The 25,600-nt window shown below is 36.8% G+C and overlaps 1 protein-coding gene across 5 annotated transcripts in view; it reads right to left on the reverse strand.

Moving 5' to 3' along the window:
- Positions 1–1,711: 1,711 nt before the first annotated feature.
- OMA1 (OMA1 zinc metallopeptidase) overlaps positions 1,712–25,600 on the reverse strand; it is a 71,800-nt gene continuing 47,911 nt past the window's right edge. For 4 of the 5 annotated variants that reach the window (XM_031042178.2, XM_006746020.2, XM_081818495.1 and 1 more), the window contains 2 exons: positions 21,368–21,517; positions 2,393–2,846 (listed from right to left, as the gene is read on the reverse strand). In XM_031042178.2, the coding sequence (XP_030898038.2) occupies positions 2,634–2,846; positions 21,368–21,517 (363 nt within the window). In that variant the 3' untranslated portion in view covers positions 2,393–2,633. Of the gene's footprint in view, positions 2,007–2,392; positions 2,847–21,367; positions 21,518–25,600 lie in introns of those variants that run through there. The other variant, XM_081818496.1, reaches the window with a different exon arrangement.

A 25,600-nucleotide genomic window follows, 5' to 3' on the forward strand; every position in this document is an offset into this window, starting at 1 on the left:
GCAGTGAGGTTCAACAGTGCTTGAAAAATGCTTAGGACAGTGCTTGGTATAAAGTAAGCATTCAATAGATTGTGGCTATTTTTATTAGGTTTGGAGCTCTACGCGTTATGCTAAATGCTTTCAGTACATCATTTGCCTTAATCATCATGTCAGCCTATGAGGTAAGATCTCTTATCCCCATTTTACAAATGAATAAATGAGGGTTAAAGAGCTGAAGTGACTTGCCCAGGGTCCCATGGCTACAAAGAGGCAGAGATTTCATAAAGTATCTTTCTTTCTTATTTTCATTATCCTTTGACCAGATGATGTTGAGTGTATGGTATCAGTAAAATACTAATTGAATACCCATAATGTGCCAAAAATTATTAGGTACTAGAGACATAGCAGTAAATATGCATATTCTCTTTGAGTTTAGTTTTAGAGGACGGTCCTACAACTACCCAGATTACAGGAGAGATTAGATTGAATTTGTGCCTTGTATTTATTGGCATCATGCTCCTCACCACTGAGCAACTAGCCAGTGACACCCTAATCCTCTGGTGAAAAACCCTGACACTATGGTATGCAATTAAATGCAGAACTTAGGTCTCTTCTATATACAACTTAGAGCATACGTATACATATTACATTCCAACTGCTATTTAATTTCTCTTAAAACCCTGAGCTGAAATGTAACATTTCTTTTACAATAATTATTGATCTCATGGGTTAAAAAAATCTTTCATATGCGCTATAAAGGTATTCTCTCTATATTTTCTCTGCTCTTTCTAACATGTCAACTTGTATGTTTCCTAGGAAGTCTGAACAGTACAATTAGATGTGATATTGGGATGGAAGGAAAAATAGACTAGGGCTTCCACTACACTATTTTTTAGGAAATCTACAGGGAAATCTAATGGTGTGCTTTACTATTTACCCCTAGGTGACATTCTCCAAATGTCTTTACATGTTACGGAGTGCCTTTGATGGAACTGCAATCGCTAGGAGTGTGAACGACGACTAGGAAAACAGTTCGTCTGAACCTCCTCCTTACAAGTGTTGTCTTGTGTGCAGATAAGAAATTCCTCACCAGCAATCTCCAGTAAGCCTAAAAAATTTAAAGAGCCCCTGAAATTCTCTTAACAACTAGGTACATATTGTGTCTAAGGAAATGTGTCAGGACACATCCCAAATGAGAAGTCACGGGCTTTCAAAGGCAGGGGGAGAGGTTGTACTCTCCTAACCTGCCTCACCCAGGCTTTTCATGTAGTTTGCGAGAGAAGGGTCTGAGAGGAGGAAAGCCACCCTGCAGGTAAGTGATCCTGATTTTATTACTAGATTTTTACCTGTACTGAAGCCATACATGAGGAAACTAACACGCACCTGAGGATGGCACTGGTTCCCTCTGATAGCTCAGCCTTAGATACCTTTGAGTTGTGGAGACGGACGGACATGCAGTCAGATCTAGGTTTGCTCTTTCTAGACGAGTGGCACTGGACATACTACGTAACCACTCCAATCCGGGTTCTCACTGTGAAAGGAGACTGCTGCAACCTACTTCATGGGGTCTGGGAATAGACTGGCCCAACTCTGAATAGACACTCAATAGACGATCGTTTCTTTCCCCTTTAATTCTTAAGAAACTATGTAATATAATGTGTTTCAAGAAAAATGTCCCTCAACATCACTAGACTTCACCAGTTTGGAAGTACAAATAATTTTATACAAATAATACATTTTAGAAATTTATTTCCAGACTAATATAATACAGTAATGTCTGAGTACCACCAGAGATGTGCCTTGTGCTCCCTGACCCATCTTCTTCCAGCCTTTTGCTCATGTCTGCTGCCCAGGGAGATCCAGTTGGGGGCGACACCTTCTCTTGCCCCTCCTGGTGGTTCCTTCAATGAGAACAGGGTGGTTGCCTTCTCTGAGAACTCCGGAGATTCCCAAAGCATAGTATTGTGAAGGAGCCAAGATGACACAACTTTCTGTCAGGACTTCAGAACATCAGTGGCACACTGGGTCTGCAAGGAAATGACCCTCTCTTACCATTTTGTTTCACACTTTGTCGCCTGGACCACGACGAGCACTACTTTTGCCTCCTACGAAAACAGCTTCTTTAGCTTCTCCCTACATATCCCTTTTTCCCTCAGAGTCCATAAGCAAGGAGCAGGAAATTCTCCATCCCACGGTCCCCTCTTCCACATAATCCTATCCCAGGGCAAATCAATTTCTGCAAACAGATGCTTCAGATTGTCAGCTTCCCAGTTCATCATAACCACCCAGACTCTGAACCCCAGTTTAGGCTCGGCTGGAACTCTCTCCACTCTCTCCACAGAATTACTGCACATTCTGATTTCTCATCCACTAGAGGTCTGCCTTCCAAATGAAAAGCAAGTATGAGACAGAGTAAAATGTGTAATATAAATTTATTCTGTGACATTTTCCTCATTGAAGATACTTTAAAATAGATTAAAATACATCAATATTTCATGAAAATACATAGAAGAATTTAGATAATACTTGTAATATACATGATTTGACCCTGAATATACATTTTTTTTATTTCAAACATCATTTTTTAAAAAATAACATAAAAATGGTAACGAATGCTGCATTCTTCATATATCCCATGTCTCATAAATTTTAATTCAACTGCCAGTTCTTTTCTCAACTATATATGTTAAGGGTATTTGCTTCTGTTGTTGAATGGTGAGAGTATCCATTTTCTGTTTCTCGGCAGTGATTTTTAGGTCTTCTTTCTCTGATTCTTCCAGGAAATGCTTCATGCTGAGTTTGAATAGTAATCGAGGGTCTGGTCCAGAAAGTGGTGGGCAATTACAGATCTCTCTAATTTTAAGAGCCTATAAATAAAGAATACAATACAATACAACATATATATTTATTTATAAACAAAATATATATACAAAATATATTTATTTAAATTTATTTATTTATACATTTAAATTTATTAAAATTATTCTAGTAATTCCTAATATGCTTTTTGTAAAACAATGAAATATAAGAATACATTCTCTATTTTTGGAATAAAAGGTATCTTAATTATAACACATGAAAGAGAACCATACAGAAATTCATGGTACATAGTTACATTTTTTTTTTTTTAAAGATTTTATTTATTTATTTGAGAGAGAGACTGAGAGAGAGAGAGCATGAGAGGGGGGAGGGTCGGGAGGGTCAGAGGGAGAAGCAGACTCCCTGCCAAGCAGGGAGCCCGATGCGGGACTCGATCCAGGGACTCCAGGATCCTGACCTGAGCCGAAGGCAGTCGTCCAACCAACTGAGCCACCCAGGCGCCCCCATAGTTACATTTGCAATATTTGTTCACAAAGCAACATATTTGAAACAAACAAATCTGCAGTGACTGCCCGATGTCCTATTGGGGATAAACAAGCCTTCTTAGAGGTGTCTCTATGATTTCAGTCAAATAAGGCCTGACTGTGAGAACACCCATCCAGATTTAAAAAGATTAAGACTCAGAAACAAAAACAAGAGCATACAGAAGTGTGAACATACTGAAAAAAGACACACATAACTAGGGCAGTCTGCGGGAGCACGGATGCTAATAACCCAGAAAAGTAAGCAAATCAAAACCATAATTTTTAATTCCAGGAAAAATAAAATGCTATAGGAAAAGTAATCACAGCCTACAACATGGGTCAGCTGTGACTGGTGTTTACAGTTTTAAAAGCACTGAATCTTGATTTACCCCAAATCACAACTCAATACTGGGAAGAGGGAGAGTTGGATCATGTGTGTGTGTGCACACGGTGTGCCAGTGATAAGGGGAACCTTAGTTTTCATCCTCTGCAGGGGAAAGTAAATTGGTAACGTCTAAAATTGAAAAGTTAGGAAGTAGCAATAGAAGTATGTTTGTTATGTAGCCACAGTGGGAAATACCAAAAGAATCATTTAAGAGAGCTGAAGATGGTTACCCTTAAAAAACTGAGGGCAGGGTAGGGGGACTGCTGCTTTAAATAAGTAGACTTGGAGACCCAGGTGATTCTTTAAAGTGGCTTACATAAATGACTTTAAGACACAAAAACTAAAATAGAAAATTTTTAAGGAAAAAACATTTTATATCTAGGGAGGGGTTAAAAGATAGATATTTAGGGGAGGGACCTAGTTTAATTTTTTATTTCTTCCCTTGACATGCATCACTATAAAAAAGTTAGAAGTAAGTAAAAAGCAGGGAAGGAGACAGTCTTTGTGGGGATAGTAAAATTTTGGAAAGATTAGCCCAGCGAGGTCTCACTGATAAAATAATGATGGCGGTGGGAGGGGTTGCTGCTTGGAGGGGGGCCCAGGGAGGAGGGAAGGAGGCGGGGAGAGCTGAAGGACATGAAGGAAGAGGTCACATGGATACCTGGAAGAAGAGCATTCCAAGAAGCACCAGCAGGGAGTGCAAGGACCTGAGATGGAAGCACGTCTGGACTGTTCTGGAACAGTGAGGAAGCTAGTGCAGCTGGAGCCAGGCAGGGGAAGGGCAGGAGCAGATTATGGAGGATCTCATGTGCCATGGTAAGGATTTTAGGTTTTACCATGAGTGGGCCTACCCCTGATATTTGTGGGGTCCATGGCAAGAATGTAATTGGAGGATCAGATACCAAGTGTTTAAATATCTAAAAGTGGTTAAGTCAAGCTAATAAACTACTATGAAAAATATGTTCTACTCCCGTACTTTGAGGAATACACATTCAAAATGACCCTGAAGGCTGGGTCCAAAATTAGAATTCTTGAATTCTGCAATGTGTAAGGTTGCAGGGAGCCTGCCCACCTCCTGCCACTGACCTGCTGTCCACTCCCTTCTCCTCCCATCCCTGGCTTAGCGGGCACTGTGAGGGGCCTTGTGTGCATGTATCCAAGGGAAGAGATCCACACAGGCCCCAGAAGCAGGTTCAAAGGTGTTTGGGCAAGGAATTCCATTATCCCAAATACCCAGAGTGCACTGGTAGGGGCACAGGTTCTTAGGAATATTCCTTCAAGTTCCACAAGAGAGGAAGGCATGCAGCCAGAGGCAAACCAGAAAAAGGTCTTCTAAATGGATGAGGCCATGGGAGGAGATTGGATCTAGGAACACTTGTGATTCTGAAGGAGGTTATGAGTTACCAAAATAACTAACAAGGAAAAACCATTAAAGTGAAATTCTGTGGTGACAGGGCCTTATTTGATTTTCTTTGTATCTCACAATCATCCATTGAGCATTAAAAAAAATTTCATTAAAGTAAACTGAAAAATCAAGAAAATGTTTCACAACTATAGCACTGAAGTAAACAGAAAGTCAGAGCCTCAGCTAAATGGCACCCTACTGTCTGAACCCAGCTACCTTTGAGAGCGGAAGCTGCTATCAAGCTTTACACTGAGACACCCAGCACAGACTGAGACTGCCCTGGCAAAACGGGGACACACAGGCTACTCTTGCTCTAACTCCTTTACAGCCACGGTGATGTCCTTTTCCAAGGAGAAGCTGCTATGTGATGCCTACTATATCACATGCCTAAGACGTTCACTGGGGTCAGTAAAGGGGCAAGTGTGGAGTCCAGCACGTAACAGCGGGTACAACTGAGTGGAGCAAAGAGAAATGCAGAGCAGCAAACAAAGGGAAAAGCAGAATGCCATTGAATCTTTTATATTCAGCAAAAGCTCTTCTCTCTCCCCTAAGTTCTTTTTCAGTATGTTTACATTCAGCCAATATTTATAGAACACCACACTGAGTGAGGTGCTAGGCACACATCAGTCTGAATAAATAGTCATGATCCCTGCCCTCACACAATTTACTTTGCATTTCCCCATTATGGGGCATTTGAATTGTTTCCATCGTTTTGTTTTGTTTTATTTTATTTGGCTTTAATAAATTACCCTATAGGGGAGCCTGGGTGAATCAGTCTGTTAAACATCTGCCTGCGGCTCAGGTCATGATCTCAGGGTCCTGGGATCAAGCCCCATGTCAGCTCCCTGCTCAACGGAAGCCTACTTCTCCCTCTCCCTCTGCCCCTTCCACCACTCCTCCTCTCTCTCTCCCTCTCAAATAAATTCTTTTTTTTTTTTTTTTAAAGATTTTATTTTATTTATTTGACAGAGAGAGACACAGCGAGAGAGGGAACACAAGCAGGGGTAGGGAGAAGCAGGCCTCCCGTGGAGCAGGGAGCCCGATGCGGGGCTTGATGCCAGGACGCCGGGATCACGACCTGAGCCGAAGGCAGACGCTTAACGACTGAGCCACCCAGGCGCCCTCAAATAAATTCTTTAAAAAATTTTTTAAAATTACCCTATGAAAATCTTTGCTTAAAGAAAAAATGTTATAACTTCCACTTGGATTTACTTGAAGTACACCCCCCAAAATAGAATGACCTGAACAGAGTATAATTTTAGTTTATATAGAACCAGACTGCTATCAGAAAGGCTTTACCAGCTTATAATGTCTTCAGCATATAGGCCTACCTAAGTTATTCATAATCAGTATAACATAAGATTTAATGATTTTTATCTAGATAACCATATCATTTCAAACCTCAGATCCTTAAGAATCATCAGCTACAGTTTACAGATTGAGCAAATCGAACCCCAGAAAGGTTGTGACTGGCAGGGAACAAAAAATTGCTTGGCAAACACTTACTGCAGCTTTATTCACAACTGCCAAAACTTGGAGCAACCAAATGTCCTTCAGTAGGTGAATGGATAAATAATCTGTGTTATATCTAGACAGTGGAATATTATTGAGTGCTAAGAAGAAATGATCTATCAAGCTATTAAAACACATGAAGGAAACTTAAATGCATATTTTTAAGCAAAAAAAAAATCTATCTAGAAAGGCTATATAGCATATGATTCCTACTATAAACATAACATTTTGGAAAAGGCAAACTATGGAGATACCAAAAAGATCCATGGTTGTCGGGGCTAAGCAGGGAGAGAGGGACCAATAGGCAGAGTATTTTTAGGGCAATGAAACTACTCTGTGTGACACTGTAATGGTGAATACAAGTCATTATATTTGTCAAAACCCACAGAATATACACCAAGAGTGAAGCCTAATATAAACTAGGGACTTTGGGTCATAAAGATGGGTCAGTGTAGGTTCATCTTTTGTAATAAATGCACCATTCTGGTGCAGGACTTTGACAGTGGGGGAAACTGAGCAGAGGCAAGGGGTATATATTTCTCCTGTACCCTCCATGAAATTTTGCTGTGAACCTAAAATTGCTCTTAAAAATAGTCTAATTTAAAAAAAAAAGAATTAAGGGGGCATAGAAGCAAAAAGGCTTAGAAAAAAAGGGATTAGAACCCACTTCTGTTGTTTTTGTTTTTGATGCTTTTACATTACAATGCTTTTGTACTTTTTTTTGCACAACAGTTTGTTTCTTAAGTAAATCTTTTACTTAAAAAAATGTCCTCTTAAGATGTCTAAGCTATGCTTCATTGCTAGGAAAACTATATATTCTTCATAAAGTTTTTCTCTTAACATTTTTACATGTGATGTTTCTCTCCAACTATCTGTCAAAACAAAATTCTAGGGACGCCTGGGTGGCTCAGTCATTAAGCGTCTGCCTTCGGCTCAGGTCATGATCCCCATGATCCCAGAGTCCTGGGATGGAGTCCAGCATCAGGCTCCTTGCTCAGCAGGGAGCCTGCTTCTCCCTCTGCCTGCCGCTCCCCACTGCTTGTGCTCGCTCTCTCTCTCTGACAAATAAATATCTAAAAAAAATAAAATAGTCAATTTCTTTAAAAAAAAAATCTATTACAGACCATACACATTTCTATCAAATCTTCATCTATTCTGCATAGTAAGATTTTATCACATACGTTGGTAAATTTTTATTTTTTACTTTCCTTTCCACATTTATTTTATTACATTTCAGGGTGTCAACATCTTTTATTTTTATAAATTCAAACCTATTTTATTAAATGCACTTATTAGTGTATTACGCTAAGTGAAATAAGTCAACCGGAGAAAGACAATTATCATAAGGTTTCACTCATATGTGGAATATAAGACATAGGGCAGAGGATCATAGGGGAAGGGAGGGAAAACTGAATGGGAAGAAATCAGAGAGGGAGACAAACCATGAGAGACTCTTGACTCCAGGAAACAAACTGAGGTTTGCTGGAGGGGATGTGGGTGGGGGGATGGGGTAAATGGGTGATGGGCATTAAGGAGGGCATTTGATGTGATGAGCACTGGGTGTTACACACAACTAATGAATCACTGAACACTACATCAAAAACTATTGATGTATACTACATGTCGGTTATTGAATTTAAATTAAAAAAAGATGCTAACAAATGATACTTTTTAACCAGGTGAAAAAAAAATAAACGAAGTTATTAAATATCTCCTTAAAAGTGAGCAACATTTTCCCACTATACAACTAAAATATGCCCTTCCGTTGCCTTTATTTTGTTTTCTGCATTTAACTTTATGCACTACACATAACAGGTACTTAATAAATGCATGCTGAATTTTAAAGAAACACCTATAGAACACAAGCTATGAATAAATCATTATGATAAATGTCATAGGGAAAACACTGAGTTGAGAGAATAGGAGAAAGCAAGAATGTACTCTAATAGCAAAAACATACAGTTCCCAAGAGAGAATCCCAAGGAAGACCGGAGTTAAATATGGAATTGGCCAGCCTACAGATTCCTACTAGAAGTGAAAGAAACGAACATATACTGTTCACTTTCTATGTACCTTCAACGGTACCAGGTATTTTATTTATGTTATCTCTATTGGTGTTATGGTAGGAAGCAGTTCTGAAATTTTTAACCCAATATTATTTTACTTCTCTTGCCTATTATGACCTATCATGCAATCATGTAATGAATATTCATTAAGCATCTCAGAAACTGTCACAGGCACTAGGGAGACAGCAGTTACCAAGGGCCTTACATTCTGCAAGGAGGAGACAGACAATAAACAAGTAGTAAACAAGATCGATTTAGTTAAGTACATGAAGAAACAAAACCGTAAACTTTGTTAGAGAACGACTGCACAGAAGAAGGGCTATTTGAGACTGGGGTAATCAAGGAAAGCCTCCGAAGGGAGATGGTGCTTGGGTAACAAGAGCTGAAGGAAGAATATTTCAGGCAGAGAAGTCAGCAACTAGAGGAGCAGTGAGAAGGAAATAAGCTCAGTGTGAAATAACTGGACTCAAGGAAAACCTGGGGAAGAGGGACATGTGAAAAAGTTGGAGAAGGAAGCAGTGGCCAAATTACCTGACTTAAAGACAGCGGGAGTTTGGATTTATATCCTGAATTCAAGAGATGCCACTAAAAGGTTTTACACAGGGAAACGACAATTAAAAGATCATTCCGGCTACTGTACTGCAAACAGGCTGTTGTTAGGGGATGAGGTGAAAAACAATAGGAAGATTAAAATATGAGATGACTGCAGTTAATCCAGGCGAGGGATGACGGTGGTGGTGAAGGGGCAGTAGACAAGATCTTCTTGTGGGTAGGATATAGAGAAGGAATCAAAAATGAGTCCTGAGTTCCTTCCTCTGTGTTAACAGCACTGCCTTTATTACGCTACCCATGTATCTGAGGATAATTTACTTGCTCCAAGTAAATAATTATTGTTACCTAGTACTGTACTGTTTGCTGGTTAATGACCCCAGTCTATAAATTCTTTTAAAAGTGGTATTTTTATCAATTTGTCAAAACAAAATGTTCACAAAATGCATCAGATAATTAACAATGTCCCTTTCTATATTTTGAAGCTAGAGTTAATTATTCACTGAATAACTGTTCTTTAAACTTCCGAAAAATTCTCCGAAGTAAATCCCCATCAGGGCTAGGTGCTCTTTTCTTTGCTAATTTGTTATGACTCTGGGTTTGTGATACAGTTGTTTTTATTTATTTGATTTAATTATACCTTACCTCTTCAAAAATTAATTTGAGGAGGTACATTCTAGTTACAATTTCTACTTCTAGCTGTATCCACTTTGGCAGTTCTCTCTCACACACACACACAGGCATGCATACACTTTAATTACTTCTGATTTTGACCTGAGCCATTATCATCTACCTAAAAATAATATTCTCTCAAGTATTTTGGTTTTCCTGCATGTTAATTATCATAGCTCTTCTCCTGACCCTATTTACCTTTTACTCTTTGTCTAAATAAATGACTTGATAATTTTCACTTTGACAAAATTTCTGAAAAACCCAACTCTTATAATTTTATTTCTGCTTAATTTTATTTTCCCTGTCTGGGGCACACTATATGTATCAATTTTGTTTCTCTTTTTCTGTCTAACAGAGACATTTAAATTGGTAAAGTTTTTTTTTACATATAAGTTTGACAGCAATCCATGAAAATACAACTACAACCATTACAAATTTTTTTTATTCTAAGGCAGCTCTTATTGTTACGGATTTCTTGTCTTATACATACAAGAATTTTATTTTAATTTTCATGTGGCTGCCCATACTTTAATTTTTGTTATATTAATTTTAATATATGTTCTGATAATTTGAACCATAACATTTTTATATTAAGTATACATATTTTTGTTCAAGTTAATGACCAATATTTTTCTGAAAGATGTATGTACATTTGGAAAAAAAATACATCTCTTTCTTAGCATTTAGTTTTTTGTGTCAGTTGAATCTTATTTATCGTACTTTCAACTCAATTCTTTATTAGTTCCTTACTTTATCTGTGGTTTTCTAAGAATAGCAGGGTGCAAGCTAGAATCACAATCATATATAAACAGAATAAACTACAAATTCTATCTAATTCTTGATTATCTGGATTCTGGAAGGAGAACTCCAGCTACTAAGTACTTTACTGATATATTGTTCTATGTGTTCCATGTGTTAAGGGATCTTCTATCTTCAAAGAAAGAAAAGTGGGTTTGGCTAGATAGCACACCAAAGTGTATTACTTCCACTGGTTTTTTTTTTGTTTGTTTTATTTCTTTTACCCTAAACTCTTACACTTCTCCAAAATATAAAAGGTAAGATCTAAAGTCATTCTTACTCATATGCATCTTTATATTTTCTCTTTACACTTGGCAGCTTATAAAATCCTATCTCTGCAATGAAGATTAAACACTTGGCAAATTTAAATATCTAGGCATTGTCATTTCAGGGCATCTCAGGCATGATGCTCTGGGGTTCTAAAAACCCATCTTGAGAAATGTTATCTAAATCAAACGTGTTATAGAAACCACAGTCAAAGAAATTAAGACATAAACGAAGGTACTGGTGTTTTCTACTGTTCTATGTAGCTTGATTTCATGTTTTTTCAGTGTTCTTCCATTTTTCAGACTTTTTTTAGCTTTGGGTGTTTTAATTTGGCTGTGCTATGTTCCTTTATCTCCAGCATCAATGAGTCTTTGCTCTGGGGCATCAATTCTGTTCTTCACAGCCTCCACTGAAAGTTTTACAGCTTGTCTGCTGTATTCACAAGTTTAGCAATTTTCTGGAACGGATGTATCTTACATTTGGAAAGTCATTCTTTCTTCTTCTGTCACTTTCAATGTAGTTAAATCAGCCTTCTCATGCCAGCTTCAGGGGGCACCTAGGCTGTCCTCTCCAATGTAGGAAAGCTTTTAAATTATACCTGAGATTTGTTTTTTTTAGATTTTTTTACTCTTTGAAGCTTATCTTACTGGAAGAAAATGGGCATTTCAGAGACTTTTTGTTGTTGTTATTGTTAGATTTAGTTTGGATGAAGGTCTTTGTGGTGTTATTAGTTAAGGACACTCATACACGGGCGCCTGGGTGGCTCAGTTAGTTAAGCGACTGCCTTCGGCTCAGGTCATGATCCTGGAGTCCCGGGATCGAGTCCCACATCAGGCTCCCTGCTCAGCAAGGAGTCTGCTTCTCCCTCTGACCCTCCTCCCTCTCATGCTCTCTGTCTCTCATTCTCTCTCTCGCAAATAAAAAAAAAAAAAAAAAAGGACACTCATACACAAAATGTCTATTAAATACAATTACCTATGATCATCTTTCTTTTCAACTCTTATTAAAATCTTTCTGATTTTTTAAAAATCTCTCCCATTTACCTCTTACATCTACTCTTGCATAGGAGAAAAATGTGGCTGCAACATCTTTTCTTCCATTAGATTTAATTTGGCTGGTCTGAGTTCCTTCTTCACTGTTCTATATAGATTCCTCCTGAAGACGCACACACAGGTTAGCCTTTTGAGACAGAGGACAATGATAGTTCCCCTCAATCAAAGAAACTTCTCGGGTTGTTGAAAAACTGGATATTTATGGAGTGCTAAATCATTACCCTACAACCATTTGCTGGCCAGACGAGGGAAAACCATATCGACAAAGGAAGGGGCAGGCCATCACCATCCAAACCCCTGATCAAATGTGGCATCACTAAATGTGAGCAGCCAGATCAAGAGAATCCTGATGTAAAACAATATGAAGCATAGCTGCACTGCCAATAAAATATTCTTGCCAAAATTTAACTTCTGTTTACAGGTATACAGAGAAACAAGTGTTAAAAAAAAAAAAAAAAAAGAGAGAGAGAGAGAGAGAGACCACAGGCCCAAAATAGACTCAATTGTGGTAAGCCCCACATCAGCAAACCAAGACTTAACAGCTAACCTAACTGCAGTTTCAACCTCTTCCAAAATGGAATCTCAAACCAGTAAATCTGGAATTTCCCAGTCAGCATTTAGTGAGGTAATCTGCCAGATAGACCCTTTCCGTCCCACAAAGAAAGATGAGGTAACTCCTCTTTCCTTGTCCCTGCCCCTTACTGCTTACAAAAGTCTCTTCATTTTATTCAATTTTTTGGAGCTCCTTTCTATTGCTAGAAGGATGCTGCCCAATTCACAAACTGCTGAATAAAACCAATTTGGTCTTTAAATTTACTCAGTTGAATTTTGTTAACACAAATTAGATGATATCACAAAAAAGCAATCACATAAATCTAGAATGTGAGGCTAGATTTATTCAACAAGTCAACAGCATATTTAAAAACAAACAAAAACAAAGGGAGGGGCCACTGTTCTGAAGTCAAAGAGACAAGTGACAAAATAATCAAATGCAACACATGAATTTGATGGATCAGGATTTGAATAAACCAACAGTAAAACTATATTTTGAGACAGAAAAATCTGCATATGGACAGGATATTTATTTATTTATTTATTTTTATTATTATTATTTTTTAAGATTTTATTTATTTATTTGACAAGAGAGAGAGGCAGCGAGAGAGGGAACACAAGCAAGGGGAGTGTGAGAGGGAGAAGCAGGCCTCCCGCGGAGCAGGGAGCCCGACGCGGGGCTCGATCCCAGGACCCCGGGATCACGACCCGAGCCGAAGGCAGACGCTTAACGACTGAGCCACCCAGGCGCCCCAGGATATTTATTTTTAATAAGGAATTACTATAAATTTTCTTAGGAATAATAGTATAACTGCGGATGAAAATGGTACTACTTTCTAAAATACATATTGGAGTAACTGGGGAGAAAGCTCTAATGTCTGGCATTTACATTAAAATTCTAATGGGAAAAAATAAGAGGAGATTCAAATGAAGCAAGTTACAAAACGGTTGATACTAATGAATGTGAGCGGAAAATGAGGATTCATTAAATTATTCAAATTATTCTCTATCTTTACATGTGTTTTTAAGATTTATAATAAAAAAATTCTTTTAAAGATGTTTTTCCTCTCTATTCTCCATTTTCCTGTCATTTCTGCATTTCTGTGACTTCATTCTTGATTTTATATCTATACCTTTAGTTCAAAATAATTCATGAAAGGTTTAAATGTTTTTCCTTGAAGGGGTACAGAGAAAGGTCTCCCTAAAATGTGCCATTTTGGCACATGGACTATTTTGAGTTGAAGGCAATAAACCCCAGTGGGCTCAAGAGAAGATTTTGCTCCTCTCTTAACTACCTAGAAGAATATAAATTGGGGGGTCTTTCCCAGAATAAGAGTTATTACCAGAAATAAATTTTATCTGAGTGACCCATCTGTATGAAAGAGCAAACATCTCATTACCAAATATCTGCTCTTCTTCTTACTGCCCTGGTGAATTGCTCTCCTCCCCTTTGAAGCCCCAGGGCCTTATCCCATTCCTTAGCGCAGAATGGCATATATACTTCATTTTACCTGTCTTTGAATCTCTCATGTATGTGGTGTTCCCATATGTACAAAATTAAATTTGTTTTTCTCCTGTTAATCTATCTCATGTCAATTTAATTTAGACCAGCCAGAAGAACCTTTGAAGGGTAGATAAAAATGTTTTCTTCCCAACATCCTGAAAAAATGAAACCAATCCCTTTATACCCCCCTTGAAGCTCTCTCCCTTAATTTCTATAGGCAAGCATACACTTTAAAAAAAAAAAAAAAAAAGCCTAGGATTTTAACTAACCTCAATCAAAAACTCACTGGAAACAAATTTAACAGGAATGAATGAGAACAGTAGTTTGTTACTTTAAGAGAAAGAAAAGAAATACAATAAGGATAATGGCTATGTGGCTACTTACAAATAACAAAACAAAAACTTCTATTTATATATTAGCCTTACAGGATGATTTTAGTGTCTTTACTTGAAAGGCAAATGGATGACAATAGAAAATAAAAACAGAAGAAACTGTGAAAGACTTTGAAATGGGCAAAAAAGAACACTGGATATCCTATCAAGTGCATCCTTGAGTGTCACCTCTGCCTTTCAAGGCCTTAGAGCTGTTTTACAACTCCATAATCTGTAGAATACTAATAACAATGCAAATAAATACAAGTCTGCAGAAATGTAAGCGAACTGTCTGGTGGAATGCAAATTGATCATTGCCTCATGAATAGATCAGTTTTCCATCTGTCTGTAAAGTCGGTTCAGCATTCCTGATTGTCTATATACCTATGGTTCTGAAATTCTCCCGTCAGCTAGCTGTAACATATTACTGGCTCTCTCAGTAATAATAAGTTAAAGAAAATCTCAGATATTGTTCATCTTATATTTATGTAAGTCACGATTTTACCTTTAAAAATGTTTTCCAATTCATTTCATTTCCTTTCATAATAAACTGCAATGGAAATTGGAATTGTTGACTAGTTTTTGAAGTGGTCTAAAAAAGTTAATTATTTTTTTTTTTTTAAGATTTTATTTATTTATTCATGAGCGGCAGAGAGAGAGAGGCAGAGGGAGAAGCAGGCTCCCAAGGAGCAGAGAGCCCGATGCAGGACTCGATCCCAGGACCCTGGGATCATGACCTGAGCCGAAGGCAGACGCTTAACCATCTGAGCCACCCAGGCGCCCTAAAAAAGTTAATTATTTAAGTAACTAAAAATTTTAATAAATACAAAAAATTTAAAAATTAATTTCACCTTGACACATGTCAATTTTCCTCTAGAATGATAAATAAGAAAAAGTTTTCAAATAAATTTTATAATCAACCACTCCTGACACAGGAGAACAATATATTATGAAATGGCTGTATTTATTCCCAATAACAACCAAAGTATTTATGAAACTGCTGGTACACATCAGGATTCTTCTAGGCACTTCCTATCAAGTAAAATAGCAATTACTTATTCATAAAAAATAAAACCACAGTAATTAGGTTTAAAAAAAGAAAAAAAAAAAACAGGAGAAAAAAATTAATGGCCAGAGAAGCTTCATAATTAGATTAAAAGCTTCCTTTGAAAGTAGAAACTAAGTCATTTCAAGAGAAAAAAAATCAACTCCATTTTTTAACACATTTTTCTAAAAATATCATACTTTTCTTTCCCCCTAAAAGCAATTTTTTCTAATGGCCCATTCACTTCAGCCTCAAGTAGATACACATCACATGCACCATAATATTTTTTTAAAGTTTTAGACAATGTTACTGTCAGGCTTCCTGGCTTTATATGATTCAGAGGCCAATTCAATTACAGTAGCTGCTATGATATTTGCCTTTTCCTCAACACTCTCCATGTCAGACAAAATGAAATTCTGTAAGGTGAACAGTGTACGTTTGTGTACATGGCCAACAATGACATTTCACTTCAATGTTAAACACTCATATTTTCTACTCATGAGATGTATAATATTAATGATTTATGCATTTACTTTGTCCAATTATAAATGCCTAAGAATGATTTACAAGATCTCAACCCCCAGATTCCTGAAAGTTAAAGAATTCAAGATAAAATGAGATTAAAATGAATGCATTTACAGCCTGCCAGTATCTATAAAAACTGAATGCAGTAAATTTGAACACCAAGATTTAAAAAACAGTTTACAAATAAGGCTGATGTTGAAAGTCCTAAGAGTCATTAAAAAATAAATCCTATTCAAAATTATTATAATAACATAACCCTAAACAACAGTAAGGCCAAATGAAATGTTTTTCCTATACATTCTATCATTCCCCAACTCCCTCCCCCAACCAAGAAAAGGATGGCAGAGAGTGAGTCAGTGAGAGAAACAGAAAATAAAAAATTCAGTCTAAATGCTTCCGGTTGTAAAATAAATCTTTCAAGTAAATTTCTATCCTGGGTTATCATACCATTTCCTTTATTCACATCTATTCATCCATATTTTATAACAATCTTTACAGAAAGAAAGTTAAATAAGGGATCTCTTTCAAGGACAACTTATGTTATACATAAATTTAAAATCTGAACAGTGTTAAGTATAATTTTAAAACTGTCATAAAATTAAACATCAACAGGTTGATTTAACATTTGTTCTTCAATTTTTCACCCAAGTTGTTATGGTAACCAAAATGCGTGGAATATTTGTTTCCTAAATTTAACTGATTATTTCAAGTAAATAAAATTATAGCATATCATCTCTTATTAACTACAAATATTATTAATACTATAACCCTATATTTATCATTTTTAAATGATACCAGCATCTCCCCAGTGTAAGGACTTTGGCGTTTGGTCACAGATGGGACACCAAACGCCAAAGTCCTTACACTGGCTTCAAAACCTGCACTCTCCACTTTCCATTGCTTACCCCATCCAGCCACAGTGGCCTCCTTGCTGTCCCTCAAATACACCAGGCTCACTCCGACCTCAAGGCCTGGTACTTACTATTTCTTCTGCCTGGAAGGGTGTTCGCCTAGGAAGTCACATGGCTCATTCTTTCATTTATTTCATTCTTCCTTCAAATACCATCTTCTCAGTGAAACCTTCTCTGACTAACCCCATTTCAAACAGCTGTTCCAGGACCTTGACCACCTCTGCTCACACATTACCTACCCACTATGGAGTGGACTGTTCCCCCCTACCCCAGATTCTTATGTTGAAGCCTTAACCTCCAATGTGATGACAGTATTTGAAGATGGGGAGATGAGGTAATTTAGGTTTAGAAGAGGTTATGAGGGTGGAGCCCTCATGAAAGAATTAACAGGCCCTCATAAGAAAAGGCTAAGTCAAGTGTAGTATCTGTTCTTATCAGTTTAATAAGAAAAGGAAGAGACACCAACACACTCACTCTCTCCACCAGGTGAGGACACAATGTTTTAGAAGACAGCCATCTGCAAGCCAGAAAGACCTCACCAGAAACTGAATCTGCCAGAAAATTACTGGACTTCTAGCCTTCAGAATTATGAAAAAATTAATTGCTATTGCTTAAGCCAGAACCTTGACCTTGGACTTCTACCCTTCAGAACTGTGAAAAAATAAATTTCTGTTGCTTAAGCCACACAGTCTCTGGTATTTTGCTACGGCAGCCCAAGCTGACTAATACATTGTTCTTCCTTTATTTTCTTCATTAACACTCATTACTGACTAGTATACAATATATCAGTGACCTATTCTATACATTACTAATTAATGCTATTTATTGTCTGTCTCCCTTTACTGCATAAGCTTCATGAGGACAGGGATTTTTGTGTAATTTGTTCACAACACTTGTAACACCTATGGTCTGGCCTAACACATGATCAATAAATAATTGTTGAATGCACCAAGTATAGATTTAAAATATCTTAAATCTTGATATGCTATGGTAGGAAATAATAAATTTCTTTGATGATATTCAGGGAATCCAGTAAGAAATAAAAAATACACAATCTTCAGTAAGTTAATTTTTTAAAAAAAATCAAAATTATCAAGATTTATCATAGAACCAAAGAATCTTACTTTCCTGATTTTCTTGATCTTTTCTCCTCCTATAAATCTGATTTACTACAGGCTCAATCTTCTTCCTACCAATTAAATATGTAAACTACTTTATACTGTTAACCTCTGTCCAGGATCTTTTTCTCTGTTTACTTCCTAAGTGAACTCATCTACTCTGCTTCAACTATCACCTTTTTCAGGTGACTCTGAAATCCTCATCTCTTGCCTAGATTTCTCTGTGTTCTGGTGCTGTATTCCCAACTACCTCTGAGATGTGCATCAATTCAGGCATACTGTCAGGAGCTTTAGGTAGAATATAACACTGTATTCACGTAAATGGAGGAAAAAAAAAACCTTAAATAAAATTTAACTACAAAGGGGCGCCTGGGTGGTTCAGTTGGTTAAGCGACTGCCTTCGGCTCAGGTCATGATCCTGGAGTCCCGGGATCGAGTCCCGCATCGGGCTCCCTGCTTGGCAGGGAGTCTGCTTCTCCCTCTGATCCTCCTCCCTCTCGTGCTCTCTGTCTCTCATTCTCTCTCTCTCAAATAAATAAATAAAATCTTTAAAATAAAAAAAAAAAAAATTTAACTACAACAACAAAAGTAGTCCTTAGTAGTAGTCTATAGACTCAGATAATTCTATATATTGCCTGAGGAATCACTTTGTTTCATTATAGAAATTAGAATGGTAGGGAATTCCAATCCCCCTCATGCTTATCACTACTTGACATTCTAATTAACAGTATACTCTTGCACTATCAGCTTCACTTCAACCACTGAATTATTCCCAATATTGTAGTAGAGTCTTATTGCTTTCAAATTGAATTTAATCACTTGGGGGCAAAATGTAAGAAATTATATGAGGTTTTCAAATTAAGTTTCTGAACTAGGATAGTTTATTTTTAGAAGGAAAAAAAAAAATCTCCCAATGTTTTTCATCATTGGTTCCCAAATAACATATTTGTTTCTCCAACCACTTTTCCTCATACTCACTAATCAATTCATTATTATTTTAAAGACTTCTCTAAAGCACATTTTTTACAGAATATAGGACAAGCTTCAGATGAAAGGTGGCTAGAATTCATTATCCAGCTTAAGCAAGCCATATATTTTTAGAATTTCACTAAGCAAAAATGCAAAGAAAGGAAATTCTAAAAGAAAACCATGTGGTTATTAGGAATTAAGAGATAGGCTAAACTTGCCAGGGCAGTAGAAGGCCCCTGGGTCGTAGGTATCATTGAGAAGACTCTCAGAGCCAGTGAGCTTCAGTACACATCAATTACTAACACAATATAATCCCAGTCCTATGTTGCCCTTTTAAGATGAATTATTACTATATATTATATCAAGTAAATTTCACTGTTACTTCTTTCTCAAATATTTTTTTCTTCGAATTAGGAGTATAAATGAAATATATTTAGGAAAGGTCTTAAGAACCCATGTCTGGCTATTCCCAATGCTCATAAAAGGTACAAAGTATGCCCAAGCTGTGGACAAATTCTGTTATCATCCCTTTCAAAATATATCCAAAATCTGACCACTTCTCTCACTCTCTTCTGTCTCCATAATGTCTTACCAGGATTTTTGCAAGAGCCTCCTAAATAGTCTCCCTGATTCCACCCTTGTCCCACTACAGTCCACTCTCCACACAGGAGCCCCAGTGATCACTATAAAACACATGAGTCAGGTCAATTCACTCCTCTGCTGCTCACACCAGACCTGAGTGATGAGGAAACTAGCTTCCCTCATCACTTGAAATAAAAGACCTTACAGTGGTTTAGAAGACCCTTCATGGTCTGGTCCCCCTACATCTCAACCATTCTCCCCTCCTCCCTTACTCCATTCCACCTCCATGTCTTCCTGGCTATTCCTTGGACACATCAAACATACTCTCACTTTAGGTCCTGTGCACTGGCTACTTCCTCAGCCTAAAAGACTCCCTCCATATATTCACAGGATTTGCTCCAGGGCTTTTCCAGATTCTATTCAGTGAGGCTCTCCTTGACACATGAACACAGACTAGTAAACCTTCTCTGCTGCCCAGCCCTCTCTACTACCTTTAACCTGCTTTATATTTCCCCCTCATGCTTACCACTACTTGACATACTACATGTATGTTTGTTTGTTTATTATTTGAATTATCTAATTAAAATGTTAGCTCCAAAAAAGCAAAGACTGTTTTGTCCTTGCTCATTCCCCGGCAACAGAACACAGAACAGTAGATTAGAAATGAGTATCAACAAATACTGACCACATAAACGAATGAATGAATCTTGCGATTGTTTCTCATTCCAAACTAGATGCTGGCTATTATTCCTTCAAATTGCATACCACAACATTTTTACTTTTCTTGTAAGTCATATTCCCTGTTGTATTAAGAATCAATCTGTACTTATCTTAGCATGAAAGTATCAAGAACCATGTCTTATTTCTCTTTGTACCCCTGTACTTACTAGCATCATTTAACAGGAACCCAATATATCTTAAGCTGAATTTGAAGTCATACTGAAAGATAACTTTTATAATACACCTGGATCCCTTTTTATCCTTTAGCAAACAGACCAATACCAATTCTTAAATTCCTAAAGAATAGTCTGCTTTTACAACCAATCAGCAAATTTAGTTCAAGTGAAATAGAAGAGAGATGTAGCCTGGCTTAGACATGCCTGACATCCATCTTGTACCAATGTCATAACTACAGAAAACATCTTGAATGAAGTCAAAAGATTTTCAAAAGATAGTAAAAACTACTTGAGAGAAAGCTGCTTCAACTTGATCCATTGAATTCTACCAAAAAAGAATGCCACACAGCACATGCTTTATAAACAAATAAATAACCAAAAAGCAAACTAATACAAAGAGATTTTTTTTCTAAGAAAACAAATTCCAGCATCACTATCGAAATTAATAATTAATTGACCCCAAAATTTTGCACAGTTCATTAACTGGTATTTTTAACAAGCTTTTTAACAAAGCTTAAATCACCAAGAAAAGACTAAATTATGATCAGTGTGTATGAAAAATACATACTTTGAGTTTTAGACTTTTGCCAAATCAGTTAAAATTAAAAGGTATGATTCTAAAAAGGTTAAACTTTCACCATCAAGAAAAGTCAACTAAACAGCAATTTATTCCCCAAGACTTGTGGACAAGCAGGATTTTTACTTTTCAGTCAAATCCTTTAAAAACCGAGAATCCATAATTACAGTGATCAAAATATTTGATAGGCTAGACTAGAACTCTCTTTTTCTAAGCACAAGAAGCAACTGCATTAAAAATAAATGATACAGTAAAAACAATGTCTTGCCTTATACAGCGTTAGCTCACCTGAGGTATGAGTCTATCCAAGTGCTCAGCTCGATTTCCATGAGAAGGGTGTGTGGATAACCATTCTGGCAACTTGGGATGGCCTTGGAGGCTATCTGCAAATTCCATCTGCTGCCAAAACACTGAACTGGCTCTGACATCCACACAAGCCTAAAACCAGAATTAAAAAAAAAAAATGAGCTTAATTAATGAGAACATTTTTTAAAATTTAAATCATTATGTTTTAAAACTATTTTCTATCATTATTTGCAAATGACATATCTGATAAAAGGCTAGTATCCAAAATGTAAAAAGAACTTATAAAACTCAACATCCAAAAAACAATCCAATTAAAAATGGGCAGAAGACATGAACAGAGATTTATTTCTTCAAAGAATACATACAGACGGCCAACAGACACACGAAAAGATGCTCATCATCACATTATCAGGGAAATGCAAATCAAACCTACAATGAGATACCACCTCACACCTGTCAGAATGGCTAAAATCAAAAACACAAGAAACATCATGTACTGACGAGGATGTGGAGAAAAAGGAACCCTCGTGCACCACTGGTGGGAATGCAAAGTGGTGCAGCCACTGTGGAAAACTGTATGGAGGTTCCTCAAAGAGTTAAAAATAGAACTACCCTACAATCCTGCAATTGCACTACTGGGTATTTACCCAAAAAATACAAGAACACTAATTCAAAGGGATATATGCATCGCTATGTTTATAACAGCATTATTTATAATAGCCAAGATAGGGAAGCAGCCCAAGTGTCCATCAATGAATGGATAAAGAAGATGTGGTTTAATACACACACACACACACACACACACATGGATTATTACTGAGCCATCAAAAAGAACAAAATCTTGCCATTTGCAGTGACATGGATGGAGCTAGACAGCATAATGCTAAGCGAAATAAGTCAGAGAAAGACACCATAGGATTTCATTCATGTGCAATTTTTAAGAAACAAAACAAGGGAAAAAAATAAGAGAAAGACAAACCAAGAAACAGACTCTTAACTATAGAGAACAAACTAATGATTACCAGAGGTGAGGAGGGTGGGGGGAAGGGTGAAATAGGTGATGGGGTAAGGAGTCCACTTATCATGATGAGCACTGAGTGTTGTATGGAACTGCTGAATCACTAAATTGTACACCTGAAACCAGTAGAACTCTGTATGTTAACTAGAATAAAAATAAAAACAAAAATAAAGCAAATGAAAAAGCAACAAGAAACAAAAAATAAAAGTGATTGCAATGAAAAAAAATATTTTCGGGCGCCTGGGTGGCTCAGTTGGTTAAGCGACTGCCTTCGGCTCAGGTCATGATCCTGGAGTCCCGGGATCGAGTCCCGCATCGGGCTCCCTGCTCGGCAGGGAGTCTGCTTCTCCCTCTGCCCTCTTCCCTCTCGTGCTCTCTGTCTCTCATTCTCTCTCTCTCAAATAAATAAATAAAATCTTTAAAAAAAAAATATTTTCTTGCATTTTAATAAAAGTAGAATGTGCTCATTGCTTTAAAAAAAACTCATACAATATGGTATTAGAGAAGACCAAAACTCTCCCTATACAGCACTCACAGATAATCCCACTCCCAAAGATAACCCACTATTTTCAGTATGACAGGTAATAAGAACACGTATTGAGGACAAAAATCTGCCACGCAAATTAATATTTTGTTTTCATAAAAATATGGATTTAAAATCTCATTATTAAACTGTACTACAGAAATTTTATTCCTAATCTATATCACTAGAATAATTATAAGACTTCAAATAAACTTAAAGAAATTATATTTTTGTTACATTTTTAATGTTCGTATCAATTTATCTACTTTTCCTCAGTGTGTGTGCTAAAGAACATATTTAAGTCACTCAAAATACCTTATAAAAGTATATCTTTTTTTAACAAATAGGATACATACGTCTTGTATACGTGTGTATAATTCCATTAGACAGTCATACACATATACTTATCTACACAAAGAATATTTCTGGAAGGCAACTGAAGAAACTGTTAATAGTAGTAGCTACCCTAAGAGTATAAATGGGATGTTTGATGATGGAGAAGGAGGACTTTTATTTCTGAATTATATAAACTATATTATTTTTATAATATAACTACTTCTAAATCCTATATAGGGTGATTAAGTAAATATTATTATAAGCATGTTCAATTTATTGACATTTCTAATTTTTTCTATGAGAAGTGATTGGATAAAGTGATTATATTTCCCAACTAGTTTACTTTTGAGTAAGACAATTAAGAAAAAACTTACACCGTACTGACTAAAATGTGCTATCAAAGAGCTTTAATGTGCTTTCAGCCTTAAAACAATGAGATTGTGACACACAAAAAGGCAAATAAACAATATCATGCTGACCTAGTCAACATCCATGCCACTCTTCAGCACACACCATTAAAATATTTTCAAATGCTGGAAAATGAGAAGAAAAAATAATTTGAAATCCAAGTAAATTTTATTCAATGTTTAAAACAATTATTTTTACTGTGGTAAAATACACATAACATAAAATTTGCCATCTTAACCATCTTTAAGTGTACAGTTCACTGGTATTAAATACATTCACATTGCTGTGCAGCCACTATCACCCACCATCCCCACAGCTCATTTCGTAAAACTGAAACTCTATACCTATTAAACAATTAATTCCCCATTCTCCTCTCACCCCTGTCCTGGGTGACCACCATCACAAATTCTGTCTTTATGATTCTAACTACTCTAAGTACCTCATACAAGTGAAATCATACAGTATTTGTCTTCTTGTGACTGGTTTACTTCACTTAGCATAACATCCTCAAGGTTCATCCAGTATTATAGCATATTGCAGAATTTCCTTCCTTTTTAAGACTGAACAAAATCCCGTATGTCTACACATTTTGCTTATCCATTCATTGGTCAATGGACACTTGGGTTGCTTTCACATTTTAGCTACTGTGAATAACGCTGCTATGAACATGGGTATACAAATACCTTTCTGAGGCCCTGCTTTCAATTCTTTGAGGAATATATCCAGAAAGGGAGCTGCTGGGACATACGGTAACTGAATTTTTTTTTTTTTTTTTTTGTGAAACTACCATACCATTTTCACAATGGCTTACCATTTACATTCCCACCAACAATGCACAAGAGTTCCAATTTCTTCACGTTTTCACCAACATTTGTTAATTTGTTATTTTGATAGTAGCCATCCTAATGAGTATGAGGTATTATCTCATTATAGCTTTGATTTGCATTATCTAATAATCAGTGATGTTGAGCATCTTTTTGTGTGCTTAGTGGCATTGAGATATCTCCTTTGGAGAAAAGTCTACTCAAGTCCTTTGTCCATTTTACAATCAGATCTTTTGTGTTAGTGTTAGGCTTTAAAAGTCCTCTGTAGGGGCGCCTGGGTGGCTCAGTCATTAAGCGTCTGCCTTCGGCTCAGATCATGATCCCAGGGTCCCGGGATCGAGCCCCACATCAGGGTCCCTGCTCCGCAGGAAGCTGCTTCTCCCTCTCCCACTCCCCCTGCTTGGGTTCCCTCTCTTGCTGTGTCTCTGTCAAATAAATAAATAAAATCTTAAAAAAATAATAAAAAATAAATAAAAGTCCTCTGTATTCTGGATATTGATTCCTTATCAGATATATGACTTGCAAATATTTTCTCCCATTCTGAGGGTTGTCTTTTTACTGTGGATGGTGTCTTTTGATGCAAAAACTTTTTTTTTTAATTTTCATGAAGTCCAATTTGCCTAATTTTTTCTTTTGTTACCTGTATCTTTGGTGTCATATCCAAGATATCATGACCAAATCCAATGTTGTGAAGCTTTGGTCCCATATATTTTTTCTAAGAGTCTTATTGTTTCAGGTCTTACACTTAGGTTCCCGATCCATTCTGAATTATTTTTTTGTATATGTATTATGTAAGGGTCCAATTTCATTCTTTTTCTGAATATCCAGTTTTCCAGCATCATTTGTTGAAAAGACTGTCCTTTGCCCAGTTTCCATCCTTGACAAAAATTATTTGACCATATATGTGAGGACTCATTTCTGGGCTCTCTATTCTATATCTTTTTATTATGTTAATCACTATACATTACATCATTAGTTTTTGATGTAGTGTTCCATGATTCATTGTTTGTGCGTAACACCCAGTGCTCCATGCAGTATGTGCCCCCTCTGTAATACCCATCACCAGGCTAACCCATCCCCCCACCCCCTTCCCCTCTAGAACCCTC

This window comes from Leptonychotes weddellii, chromosome 4, assembly GCF_054177405.1.
Source record: "Leptonychotes weddellii isolate Sample4059 chromosome 4, ASM5417740v2, whole genome shotgun sequence".
Classification (NCBI taxonomy): Eukaryota; Metazoa; Chordata; class Mammalia; order Carnivora; family Phocidae; genus Leptonychotes; species Leptonychotes weddellii.